Here is a 14,070-nt window from a genome sequence, read left to right as displayed (position 1 = left end):
CTCTTGACTGATAGGGTTTGAAGCAAAAATATGTAGCCCTCTCAATCACAAGGCTCTTCATATTTAAAGCAGGCACTATTGAATTCCGCCTAGGACAGGAGTCTGATGTGCCTGCCTCTGGCATGCTGAGAGCAAATCCAGACTCACTTTTTAAGACTTTGTAGCAGAGAGGCCAAGGACTAGTTTGTGACAACAGAGATTAGGAACTGGGAAGCTAAAGCCGAGGATACTCTTACCTCACAATGCTAATGTGAGAGGCACCCTCATGGGTGCAAGGCAGTGCCTAGCTCTGATCTTGTTTTGCTTTTCCTTAAAGATTAAGGATGTCAGTATCTTCTCAAGTACTTGGTGGTTGCCTCTCCTTCAGATCAAGTGTCTATTCAAACACTTTCTTCACAGGGTTTCTCTGTGTAGCCCTAGCTGTCCTGGAACTTCACTCTGTAGACCAGGCTGGCCTCGAACTCACAGAGATCCGTCTGCCTCTGCCTCCTGAGTGCTGGCATTAAAGGCATGCGCCACCACCGCCCATCGTACTTGACTAATTTTTAATTTGAGTTGTTTGATTTTTTGTTGTTGTTGTTGTTTGGTGTTTGGAGTTCTCTTATAATTTGGATATTAATCTCTTATGAGATTAAATGGAAAATATTTTCTTTCGTTCTGCTTTTTTTTTTTAACTATTAATAATGTTCTTTGATTCACAAAAGTGTTAAATTTTGCTGCCTGTGTTACCAGAGTCACAAGACGTCACTGACATGAAACTTCTTATTTGCGTTGGCTTCTAGGAGTTTTGTAGTTGTAAGTCTTACTTTTGGGCATTTGATTCATTTTGAGTTAATTTTTACATTTGGCATTAGATACAAATCTAACCCAGTTTTTGGGTTGCGGGGGTTGCTGTTGTTTTTACACATCAACATGACTTGTTGAAAGACCAGCCCCCATTGAATTCTCGGTGTTTGTTCTCGTTCCTGGCCCAGTTGTTGTGATGATACAATGCCCTGACAGACAGCAACTTTAAGGGGGAAGGGGTTTCTTCAGCTTACAATTCCAGGTAGCAGCACGTTATTTTGGGGAAGTCGAGGCAGGAACCTGAAGCAGCTAGTCATGGTCACGAGCAGAGAGAGAAGGGATGCATATGTATTACTCAAAAGACTTTGTTCACTATGACGAAGTCCAGGAGCCAAACATAGAGAGTGGTGCCACCCATGGTAGCCTGGGTCTCCCCGTTGATTAAAATGATCAAAACAGTCTTACAGACCAGCGTGATCTAGACGGTACCTCACTGAGATTTTCTTTCTAGGTGATTCTAGATTGCATTGAGTTGACCACACCAACCATTGTAAGTGCTTCTTTCAAAAGCATCTGACATACATGCAAGGCTTCATCGCTGGACGCTAGCGTCTGCTTCGCGGACTTATATGTCTGTCTTTATGCTAGTCCCACCCTGTCTTCGCAGTATGCTTTGAAAGTATGTCTACCAACAGCTCCATTTTTTTCTTCCGTATGTCTATCCTGATCCGTGCCCCATTATGCCCTGTAGCTAAGGGAAGGTGCTAAGAATAATTCTCGTCTCCTCCCTCGTTCATGCCTTCTTGTCTGTTCAGTCATCTCGGGTCAGTTCTATCACCTGAATGCCATTTTAAAGTTGTTCTTTCTTTGCTTTTTCCTTCGCCAGCAGTGTCTGTAGTTCGTCATCTTTTTTCTGCCCATCACTCGTTCAGATTCTTGCCTCTTACTTTACCCATGTCCTTGCTCGGTCTGCTGCCAGGGTGAGTTCTGTAAAATGAGCATCTGCTCCTGGCACATCAGCTCAATGACCTTCCTGCTTTACCTGGCCCCTGCTGCAATGTTTTCAGTTCCTTAATAACCTTACTATCGGGGTGCCCTTTGCTTCTTGTCTTGACATACATATTTCTTCATTCCTAATCTCAAAACTTAGCCTGAAGACAAAATTTAATTAAATTCGAAACCTGTGGCCATTTAAAGCTTTTCAGAAAATTTCAGTTAAAATATATTAAAAAGTAAACCAAAAAAAAAAAAACCCTTTTAAGATCATGAAAACCATCATGGCATGGTGGCACCGGCCTTTAATATCATCACTCAGGAGACAGAGGCAGGTAGATCTTTGTAGGTTTGAGGCCAGCATAGTCTACAAATGGAGTTCCAGACAGAGAAACCCTATCTTGAAAAACAAGCAAACAAAACAAAACAAAAGAACATAACCAGAATGCCCAAGTGTGTCACGTGAAAGAGAGTCTCATAATAAGGTTGGAGAGGTTGTCCTATAACTTCTTCCCCCAGGAGAGACTGCACTGAGCCGTTAGTCATACACAGGAGTCCTAGACGTCCTGATCACCAGGTATGTATGTGATAATAATGACCAGAAGATGAGGTGCTCAGGTTTCTTGCTTCTTCTTGCTGCTTTTTTCCTGGTTTTTGGATGCATTTGGGGTGAATGAAGTTGATAAGCCTCACCCAGATAGACGAAATGTTATCATCTGCCAGAGCTTCTCATTGCTCACCCGTTACACACATCGTTGCTTCTTGTTGAACCTAGGTGTGGTCTCAGAATTTCAGCACAGTTCCTCAAGCAGCCCATGCCAGTTGCTTCGAGCTGGCAGCAGAAATGATGTTCCTGATGTTCTGTTGTCTCCTCATGGTGTGAGCTTTCTGGGACCTCTCGGAAACACCCAGAAGTGACGTCTAGAGCCAATCCTATACCCGTTATCCATGCGAGCCCCTTAAATACTGATGATCCATGGCTGAATTATAAGATGTAAGAGGCAGGGCTGGGATTGTAGCTCAGTGGCAAAGCCTTGCCTAGCATGTGTGAGGCCTTGGGTCTATTACCGAGCAACATAAAACAAACGCACACACTTATAAAAGCTAGATAGGACTCAAAAGATTTTCTAGTTGGCATTAGAGTTTGAAAGGCTGAGACTCTGCGGGTATCAGAGTTGGTGTTACGTTGTTTAAGATGATGCTGTGTGCCTTCTACTTAGGTGGACTTCTGCTTCCCCCCAGGTGAGAAGATACTCCTGTGCCATCTGGGCCGAGGTGAAAGGTAAAACCCTGTTCTTCCTATGCACTCTGTCCTTCTCCCATCTTCAAGCTGCAGTACCAGTTTTATATTGAGGGCTCATTTTAAATTGTCCTATGTGACAACAAGTTAAAGGACCTTCAGAAAATTGCAGACATTCTCATGTCATAGGGTGTATATGACATATTTAAATGCAAAGCCTTTACCAAAGAGGTGGGAACTCGTGGAATTATACAAAAAGCTAAACTGGGTGGTGGTGGCGCACACCTTTAATCCCAGCGCTCAGGAGGCAGAGGCAGGTGGATCTCTGTGACTTTGGGGCCAGCCTGGTCTACAAGAGCTAGTTTCAGGACAGGCTCCAAAGCTACAGAGAAACTCTGTATTGGGGGGAAAAATGATGTCATCAGTCTTCAAGACATTGGACTCCATACCATGAGTGGGGACCACTTTTGCTATCAGCCTCTTGTCTCTGCTGTGTCAGTGGGCCTCTATTTTCCTACTGTAGCCATGTGGTTGGAGAGAAGGGCCCCCAAGATCCTCCAGATGAGCAACTTCAGTGGGTATAGGGTTTTACGATTTAGAGGAGCACTTCCCCCTAGCGTAAGTGACTTTTCAATGGCTGTGTCATCCCTGATTTGAGATAGGGATCAGTTTGCCTTGGGTTTTGTGTTTTTGGCTCTTTGGGGGCAGAGCGGTGTAAGCAGTTGTTCAACGAGAGTGGCAGTGAGAAGGGGGAAGATTATTTTCAAGTTTAAGGGCACTGGAGAGCTTGGTTACCAACCAAAACAAGAGCTGCAGAAGCCCGAGACCTGCTATTTGGCTGTATACCATGTGCACACATATACACTGTGTATGCACACATACACAGCCTCAATCACATGACAGTTCAGTCACGTGGTGGATCACCGCAACAGGGGAAGTCACGTAAGATTGCATCCCCTAAAGCTTGGTGTGGATCCCATATGCCTGTATCCCAGCATTGAGGGGGCAAATATAGGAGGACGAGTTTGAGGTCAGCCTGGGATCCATAACAAGACCCGGCCTCAAAGGGAACAGCAAGTTTGTGTCAGCTAGAGACATAGCCAGTCATGTTATTTTGCTGAAGAACGTTCTGTGATGTTTTTATAATGAAGAATGACCCACTGACACGTTTCTCAGAATTGTCTCCACTGTTAAATGATGCGTAATTATAATAGATTAAGAAGAATAATTTATTAACAAAATGGAACTATCCTACATATAGAAAAACAAAAACACAACCCAAAAGGAATGTAGGAAAAGGACATATAGTTCAAAGGTGGGTTGCTGCATCCAGCTCCAAGGCCAGGAATCTGGGAGCTGTGCTTTCTTCTTGATCAGATCCAGATGTGCAACCGCGATACATGGAACACGTAATCATTCTCAAACTTTAGTATGTGACATCAAATGGCAGACAGCGGTGCCTTTGACAGAGGCCACCTCCTGGGTAGGTAAAGCCTCCTGTGCGTGGGGCACGCTTAGGTTTCCTGACAGTCCTCCTTCCTCCAGAGCTGGCTCTTGCAGATGGGCGCTAGGCCGTTTAAAACCTTCCCTTTTCCACGGACAGAGTTTTCCAAGGGGTTGGGAAACTGCCTCCCCCCCCCCCCCCCCCCGGGGACTGAGTAATCATAGATGGTTGTTTGTTAGGCTTCCCTGGCAGGACATTTCTTAAAACCAATAGGCAGCCAGCCAGTGGAATTGATTCCCGGGAATTCCATTAGTTGTAGCTAATCCCAGAAATCTTGTTAAATTTATAACCTTTGAGTATGGACCTTTTCCTGGCAGCAGGCTGAGGAATGTCGCCCTCTGCTCTTGGGTCACGCTGTTCCTTTAACTCCTTCCACCCCACCCGTGCTGGAGTGATGAGGCAGCCAGGCACAACTGCTTTGGGGATTGCCAGGGATGAACTTCACAATGGATGCTCTGTTCCCCTGTCAGGAGAGGCCTTAGTAGGACGCGTGGAGGAGGGGCGGAGGGAAAGAGGCTTCTGTCTGTCTGCCTTTCCCTTGATCTGACTTTCCTTCTTTATATCTCCGCTCAAAACTTTTTTCAACAAGGGTAGAGAAGTTGATTTTGGATCTGGGCCAGGTGAGTTATCTGACAGCCTTTTTGTGTTGTAGATAGCCGTCTTAACCAGAGGTGTGTGCGGCCTGGCTGGGCTTGCTTTTCTGAAGTGGTTTAATGAAGGGTACGGGAAACAATCACACATTCTAACATCCGAAACACTCTCAGCCTGTGCCCTCCCCGAAGCTCCAGGGGCAGAATAGAGCTCTTCTAAGTAAAAGGGATGCGAATTAAGACGTGCAGGCTTTCAAACGACAGCTTCTGGAATCCACTCTGTCCAGTAACTGTTTGATATGATTGGGAAAGATTCAAACCAGGCAGACAAAACAGCCACAGAGGAGGCTGTGGTTCTTCCGTGGTAACTGGGAAGGATTTTGAGAATATCGGAGTGGCTTTTGCAAGCGTCCTTCCCTCTGCATCCTTGAGAAATCAGTACGGAGAACCTTTAATCCCAACACTCAGGAGAAGAGGCAGGCGGATCTCTGAGTTCGAGATCAGCCTAGTCTACATAGTGAGATCGACATAGTGAGTTCCAGGACAGCCAAGGCTACAAACATAGTGAGGCCCTGTCTCAAAAACCCAAACGATGATGACAATAATGATGATAAATAAATAAAAAGTGGAGACCTATGCTGGCTAGTTTTCTGTTAACTTGACTCAAGCTACAGTCACTGGAGAGGAGGGAGCCTCAGTTAGTGACTGATCTGGGAGGGCCCAGCCCATTATGGGTGGTGCCATTCCTCGTGGTCCTGGGCTCTATAAGGAAGCAGGTTGAGCAAGCCATGGGGAGCAAGTCAGTAAGCAGCTTTCCTCCACGGCCTCTGCATCAGCTCCTGCCATCAGGTCCCTGCTCTGTTTGAGTTTCTGTCCTGGCCTTCTTCAATAATGGACTAAAATGTGGAAGTATAAGCCAAATAAACCCTTTCCTCTCCAGCTTGCTTTTTGGTCACAGCGTTCCATCGCAGCAATAATAACTCTAACTAGGACACTCCCACTTCAGAAGGTAATTTGGAGAGAAGTGTGATCCAGCTTTGTCCCCAAGTCATTCCAGCTCCTTCATGCACAGCCTTGACCCTATTCTGGCTTTGGCCAGTGCTGAGTTTTGTATTTATATTTTACACAGTGCCACCAGCAAGAAAGCTATAGAGCCAGGGAGCTGCATTTGATGCCAAATGCCAAGTCCTGGGCGTCCTTGCCTCAGTCAAGTTCCCAATCAGACAGTGTCTTTGAAATGGTATTTAACTTGGCTGGTCCTCAGTTGCTTCTGCCTGGGCTGAGATTCCTTCCAGCCACAAAGTACTGTGAGCCTGTGATTTCCTGAGTCACGCAGATGATGGCAAGCTATATCCAGGGCATTCTGCAGACACAGGAGTGAAACCCAAGTCACTGGTGACTCTCCAGTTCTCTTCCAGCCTGCAGGCTGCACTGGCTTTCATTTCTGGTCATACAGAGCTCGGGCCTCTACCCTGTCTCACAGACAGATGGCAAAGCCTCCTCGTCCATCTCCCATTACAGTTCAGGTTTCCCCTCTTCCTCCCAGCCTGCCTGCTGCTGCCGGACTCATGTGGGAACTGCACTGCTCATGCTAGCATTGCCTTTGGTAGCCTCTTCTGGGCTTTCCCATTGCTTTCCAGCCTGTGTCTTGAGGCCCCAGTTTGACACCAACACAGCTTCAGATGATCGCTTCTCTCCTCCTCCTCCATTCCGATGGGCATCCTAGCTATTCTCTGCTTTTCTCTTTAAGGCCTTGGCTCACACAGCGACTCGATTACTCCCACCCAAATGCGCTGTCAGCTACCTGTGACCCACTGCTTGCTGCTGTTCGCTTGCTCAGGATGAAAACCAAACACCCTCTGCTGGAAGCTCTTCAGAGCTCCTTAGGGTCCACACCTTCCTCTCTCTTTTTCCTTAACTCTTCTCCCACACTGCAGAGCAGCTGGCAGTTGTCTTTTTCTATGAGGTTTCAGGCACTTGGAGAGAACATAGAAAACAGAAAACTGGATCCTTGCCTGGCGTACATTAGGTGCTCACTTAGAGCGCATTGGATCCAGCAGGTAGGCAGCCATCCGTTCTATGGAGCGCAGATTTAATACTTGTCAAATTAAATAAACAGAGAAAAACTTCAAGCTACAAGCTTAAGGTGGACGTGCAGGTACCCAGAGTCAGCCAGGGCTGGACTCCAGGGTTCTGCATCTGGGGATTCCATCAACTGCAGATGGAGATCACGGAGGTGGGCCTTTCCCTTGTCATTATCCAAAAACGATACAGCGAATCAACTGTTGGCAGAGCATTTACGTTGTTTGCACCGTTCTAAGTAGTCCAGAGACAAATGAAAAGTATGAAAGAGATTGTAGATAGGTTATATGCAAACACAGTTCTTGTGAGACTTTAATATTACAAAATTCTGGTATCTTAGGGTAAGGTTTTCTGGAATCAGTCCCTTAGGGATACTGGACTCTCTCTCTTTCTATACACACACACACACACACACACACACGCATGCACGCATGTGCACACGCACACATTTTGGCCGACAGCGAGATGAACTAGGGCATGCACTCCTCCCTCCAGAAGGAAAGGAGGGCCCTTCAGCACCCCGAGTCCAGCCCTGAGAAGGGGCTGAGCAGAGAACCTGTCACAGTGGATCTGAACCTGGAACCACAGAACTGCGAGCCAATCAGTGGACTTAGAGCTATCTAAACTTACAGCAGTGTGTTAGGTTACAATAAAACCCCGGCATCCTTGCTTGCTGTTTTATCAAACATTAATTACCTCTGAGTTTATTTCCTGCTTTGCTCCCCTTTTCCAGCCCTCGCCCCCTTGCAGGGAACTTAAATAAGAAGACCCGAAAATAACACATAGAAATTAAATTAAACACACTGTATCATTACTCTTGCCCTTCTGTGCTCAAACTGATGCAGCAGCTGCTCTCTGGATATGTCTGTCCCAAGCCAGCCTGAGTCACGGTGCTAATTTATTTGTAGCGTTTGATGGCAACTGTTGCTTTCGGGAAGTGATCATACCTGAGCACAGCTCTGCAAACAATGTGTCAACACCAGGAGGAAGTCATCAGGTTGTCCCAGGGTCTAACTTCCTCTTCAGCACCTGTGACCTATCAGGGACGGATTAAAGAGAGGCTGGTTCACTGTTTAGTCCGAGAGCAGAGTCTGTGGAGAAGAGGGTTATGGTTCAAAGGTATTTACTTTCTCTAAGAATGACTAACACGGCGCATGAGTCACTCAGCCGAGTTTCCAAGAGAATATTCTACAGATGATTCAGAAGGAAAGGAAAATCAAAGGTCCCAAGCATGAGACTGTGGAAGGGAGTGGAGCCAGAGATGGCAAGACTATAAAAAACTATAATCCAAATTGGCCACTTGTAAATTTTATTAGTAAGGCATTCTTGAAGGCCACACACACACACACACACACACACAGAGAGAGAGAGAGAGAGAGAGAGAGAGAGAGAGAGAGACAGACAGACAGACAAGAGTGTGCTTAGACTCAGAGTCTGTATGCAAAGTGAGCCCAAAGCCCTGTAACCAAGAACTGGACATCATGTTGGGAGCCAAAGCCCAGATGATGCTGTGCAAATAAATCAAGGCCACTCCTTGTTTCTTTTCGTTTATGCTTGTGCCTGTGTCTGTGTGAGTGTGTGCCATATGAGTGCAGCACCCTCAGAGGCAAGAAGAGAGTGTCAGATCCTCGGAGCTGGAGGTGTAGGGGGCTGTGAGCTGCTGCCCAACAAGGGCACTGGGAGCTGAATTCCCGTCCTCTGGAGGAGCCGCCAGTGTTCTTAACCTCTTAGTCGTCCACTGCATGAGCCCCACAGGCCACCCTTTAATAATAGTGTCTATAGCAAGGATTAAGTGGGTCCACTTCTGAGGAGGGTGCTATGGGTGGATGGTCTGGAGGAAGCTGGATTCCTGGGCTCCGACTTTGCCTCTGTCGTTTTGGATTGTGAGTGGGTGATGCCCCTTCACTTCTATGAAGCGCATCAGAGCAGGTCCACACAGTTTCCACATAGATAAACAACTGCAGATGACCTTTGTGAGGTCTGGAGGAGAAGGCTGGGACCGGGGACTGGACGAGGACTTTGTACAAAGGAGGCGCCACCGAAAGTGTTCCCGAAGATAGCGTAAAGTGAAGGGCAGGCCAGAGCGTCACGGGATGGCTTGGCTCTCTCTGATAGCAGCAGTGACAGTGTTTCTAGTGAGTCAGCTCAAAGCATGAGGTCACTTAGGTGTCCCTCCTTCCGCGAACTCATTCAGCGGCCAAGGAAGTCGGGCAGACAAGGGTGTATCCTGACTTCTGATAACAGTTAACAACTCCCCTGTGGACACAGGGGATAGGAGGGCTGTAGACGGGCCTAGAAGTGGGCCCATTTGATGATGCAAAGCTGACGTCACCCAACTAGTAACTCCTGATGAATGAATAGAAATCCAGGACCCACACAGCGTGGACTCCAGCCCACAGTCCTTCGGTTCAGTGTTTTCATTTAGCAAAGATTAAAATGTGGAGGAAGTATATGGGGAAAATATAAGGGAAAACACTGATAACGAAAACTGGAGAGGAGGGTTAGCTGTGTGAAGCTCTCAGTGAAAATACCCGCCTCTCCTCACCCCCCACCCCGTCTCCAACGCTGAATTCTGTGTGTGTGTGTCTCTCTCTCTTTCTTACTTTTTGTTTGTTTATTTTTGTTCTATTTTGAGGCAGGGTTTCTCTGTGTAGCTCTGACTGTCCTGCAACTCCCTGTGTAGTGCAGCTTGGGTTTGAACTCAGAGATCTGCCTGCCTCTGCCTCTCAAACCCTGGGATTAAAGGCAGCATTTTCTCTCAAAAACCCCAAACCTCACTAATTGTGCAAATGGTGCTTTTTAACCTTACAAATGGTAATTTTGTGTATATAAAACACATGCTTTATGAATGCGGTTAAGTCTAGAGGGCTCCAGATTTGATAAATGTAACCAGACAATTCTCACCCACTTTAATGTTATATAAACGTTCACCAACATTTTTCCGTTCTTTTATATTTCAATTTAAGTCTTTACCTGAGTCTTATGTTGGTATATGAAATAAGCTTTAGTAATCAGACACTTTCTTCTGATTAGGCATTCTTTTCTCTTTACCAGTTATAGGTAATTTATTGTTTCACTCATTTGAAACAGTTACACAACAATGGGAACAATGGTTAACAGTAACTGACACTTGCTGATTGTTTGCTGGGTGACTGGCTGTTTCATGTCATTATTTCTCACAGTCACCCTGAAGCTGGGTGTTGTGGTTCCAGTTTCCATGTGCTTAGAGCACTCCTCAGTAAGGAAACTAACACACACTGCTGATGCACTGGTTTGAAGTTCCACTGGGAGAAAGGGATGGTATTGAGACAGAGACTTGGACACCATCATTCTAGTGCTCAAGCTGTGAAATGGCTTGACGGGGAGCTGACTTTGTTCCAACACACTTGGCTTTGTTCTAGCATATTCTTCCCTATGATAACATTCTACTGTCTTTATGTCCTGTGATCAAATCTTCTTATATTTAAGATACAAGTAACTTCCAATTTCCTCACCGCTCCTCTTTCTATTTGACAGTTTAGCTTTGTAAAGTGTCCAGACCCTCTGGATCTGAATACACAAAGTATAATTCTTTTTCTTTCTTTCTTTTTTCTTTCTTTTTTTTTGTTGTCATTGTCATTTTAAGATATGGTCTAACTATGCAACCCAGGTTGGCCTCACACTCATGAGACTCCTGCCTCAGCTTCCCAAGTGCTGGAATTATAGATGTATACTATGTTTTCTAGAAAGTCTTGCAACAACACTTCCTGGGATAGTGAGTTTCGCTTGACTGTTAAAAGCAGTGTAGTGTATGGCTGTACCTGTGGGTGCCAGGGACCCCACAGAGTTTCCACTGGGACCAAATTGCCCTTAAGCTGGTCCTAGACGTCTGAGCTGTGTGTAATTACTCTGTGCCCCAGCCCCTCATCTGTAAAGAGGGACTAACAATGATCCTCAGTATAAGAATTTATTAGGAGCTGGATGAGTTCATTTTTTCACCAGGATAGCACAGTAACTGAACAAACAACTTTCATGAGTGAAAGGTGTATTGGGGCTCATGGTTCCAGGGGTGTCTGTCAAAGGTCGGCTAGCTCCGTTGCTCTGACTTGAATGAACTAGCGCAGTATGTGCTGGAGGAGGCTGCTCATCTTGTAGAAAGCAAAGAGAGGGAAGGCAAGCCCCAGCCAGCCAGCCCCCTTCTCCTGCATCTGTTCATCCAGGCCCCAGTTGATTGGGTGGTGATGCCCATGTCCAGGGTAGGTCTTCCCTCTCCAAGGTCCATCTCACAGACACACCCAGGAGTGTAGTTTCCTAAGCTCCCAAGTGTCTCTCAACCCAATCCAACTGACATTTAGGATTAACTACCACAGGAGACCTAGTTAACCCCAGTGAGGTGCTCACAATGGTGCATGTCACACAGTGGCTGCTGTTTCCCAATAGAAAAACAGGGCCTTTGCTGAAGTCACGAGGCTCTGCATTAAGTCTCTTGGCCCAAATGTGCACCACAAATGTGAGTGTTTTTCCGTTTGTAATCAGGGATCTCCCTGGAGTTGTCATGTGATGTTCCCCAAATAGCACATGTGTTCTAAGCGCTTTTACGTGGACTTTTAAAAAATCCTTAGAGAAACCTGCTGAGCAGAGCAGAGAGGTACTGTCCTGCTAATAATATGGGGAAATGGAGGCACTGCTGCTCAACAAAACATGTTTGTGACCGCTGGTGCTGGCTGACACCGAAGCCCAAGTTCAGAGGATGTCAGAGTAACATCTTCCATGTGGAAGGAGATGGCTCGTAAAAAGCTATCAAGTGTAACTGTCCCGAGAGGAGCTCTGCACACAGCATGTATCTTGTAGCTTTAGTGTGTCCACAAGCCTTGAGGCTTTAATATGATCTGGTTTTATGCTTCCTTTTTAGAAATACTTTGAAACTGTGGTTTCCTGAGGTCTGACCTCTGCAGGACCTGTGTTGGGGACACAGAGGCACTGTGAGGCATTCTTGGGATTCTTTGTTAACTGGAGCCCAGCTCTGGGTTAAAGGAGAGTGTTCACAGTTGGATGGCGAGCTCCTGGGGGGACCGTGGTGGGACGTGCTCCAGGCTCATCTTACAGTTTCTTCCCACAGACTCGTCCCTCACGCCGCAGCAGATGGTGGGTGTCGGACTGGGCTCCGTGGCTTTTGTGACTATTCTTGCATTCCTCTCCTTCTCAGCGGTGTGGTATGTGAGACCGTCACTTTTGAAGAATGAGTGGAACGGAGGGGAGTCTGGGGTGGGAGTCATGCTGGACAGCTGGGCATGAGGGTGGTCAGAGCACAGGAAGCAGGTAAGCCGGCATGACTAACCTCGAAGCTGGGAGAAGGAAGGTGATGTGGGATTTCCCTCTGCATGCTGTGAATACCACTGGTTAATAAAGTAACTGTCTTGGGCCTGCACAGAGCAGAATAGCAGTAGACAGGGAAAACTAAACTGAATGCTGGGAGAAAGAGGGCGTAGTCAAGGAGAAGCCATGTATCCCTGCAGGAGACAGATGCTGGAACTTTAGTCAGTAAGCCACAGCCACGTGGCAGTGCACAGATTAATAGAAATGGGTTAAATTAATATGTAAGAGTTAGCCAATAAGAAGCTAGAGCTAATGGGCCAAGCAGTGATTTAATTGATACAATTTCTGTGTGATTATTTGGGGGCTAAACTGCTGGTAACCAACAAGCAGCCTCTTCTCCAACAAATTGGCGCCCAGGAAGAGGATGCCCTGATCAGGGGAAAAGTAGGGATAGTGATGACAGCCCGGTTACTCCAGCAGGCAGGCTGATCTATGCAGCTTCATCGCTGGGACCCTGCTGGCAGACATCAATGTGTGCTGTACTGGAGGGGCACGCAGTGAAGAAACAGTAGAGTGTGCAATGTTTATGCCTTCTCTTCCTCCTCTATGTCTAGATGGCTGGTGTGCACCGCCTGGAAATACTGCCTTATGATGGACAGCTGTTTCTACAGCTTTTCAGGTGCCTGGGCTGCGTGACTTCCATCCAGAGCCCTTGTGTGAACCTGAAACCTTCTCCATCCCAGCATGGCCTCATCCCTGAATTCAAGATGGCACCAACCCTATCTCTATGGAATTTTCCAGAAGGAGAAAACTTGGGAACTGTTTTATGTGCTTCATGCTTTCAGGATCAGTGTGTGTCCATGAACTTGAGACTCATGCCCAGTGTAATACTGACTACAGGTCACAGCTCTGAGAGTCAGCTCCCATACTGACCACAGGCCACAGCCCTGAGAATCAGCTCCTGTAGACACTGGCTGTGCCCAGGCCATAGACCCTGAGATGTGGAGTCACTGGATCTTACTTTAGGTACCTCTGCTAATTAGTTCAGGGTTCATTCTTTCACAGTAGGTAATGAGATGGACTTAAGTCTGGGCTGGAACTTAGTTTTGTGAAGGAGGTCGTTGGATAAAGAACAGTGTCATGAACAAACGTTTCAAACATTTTAGAATTAGCCCTTCCCTACAGTTTACTGATGAACTAATTAGAAAATACAGTAACGTGGCCACCCTCTCGGGTTCCCTGCATGACTGTTAGGCAGCCTGGCTTTGATACAATTCTAGTTGTTTATGTGAGATCAAAAGTAATGCCTACTTTCCAGTAAAACACATTCTGTAATTTTGCCCATTCTTTCCTTGGTTTGGTTTTGGTTTTGTCTCATCATCTATGAAATTGTTCTCTGCCTCCCTTGAGAAATTTGGGTTTGGCTGTAATGTAGAAACAGTGGGTTAAAGCAGCATCCATGCAGTTCACGACCAGAATCTGCATGAGTGTTGGGAGAGGGGGGGGATCATGGTGATTGACATACCTTAGCTTCACCTCAGTAACTGTGACTGAGACGATGCCCATGAACATTAGCTATA

The 14,070-nt window shown here is 46.5% G+C and overlaps 1 protein-coding gene across 6 annotated transcripts in view; it reads left to right on the top strand.

Annotated features, from left to right (window-relative positions):
- The window catches only part of Susd1 (sushi domain containing 1), a 119,364-nt gene extending 105,539 nt beyond the window's left edge, over window positions 1-13,825 (top strand). For 2 of the 6 annotated variants that reach the window (XM_041657838.1, XM_041657837.1), the window contains exons 15-18: window positions 1,298-1,336; window positions 3,000-3,061; window positions 12,294-12,387; window positions 13,105-13,825. In XM_041657838.1, coding sequence (XP_041513772.1) covers window positions 1,298-1,336; window positions 3,000-3,061; window positions 12,294-12,387; window positions 13,105-13,422 — 513 coding nt within the window. In that variant the 3' untranslated portion in view covers window positions 13,423-13,825. The remainder of the gene's footprint in view (window positions 1-1,297; window positions 1,337-2,999; window positions 3,062-12,293; window positions 12,388-13,104) is intronic. The other 4 variants (XM_041657840.1, XM_041657839.1, XM_041657841.1 and 1 more) reach the window with 4 other exon arrangements.
- Window positions 13,826-14,070: the final 245 nt, after the last annotated feature.

Source organism: Microtus oregoni, unplaced genomic scaffold (genome assembly GCF_018167655.1).
Source record: "Microtus oregoni isolate MIOR12 unplaced genomic scaffold, Mior012 000008F_ref0000371, whole genome shotgun sequence".
NCBI lineage: Eukaryota > Metazoa > Chordata > Mammalia > Rodentia > Cricetidae > Microtus > Microtus oregoni.
Note: the sequence above shows the minus strand (reverse complement) of the source record. Positions and strands in the feature narration are given on the sequence as shown.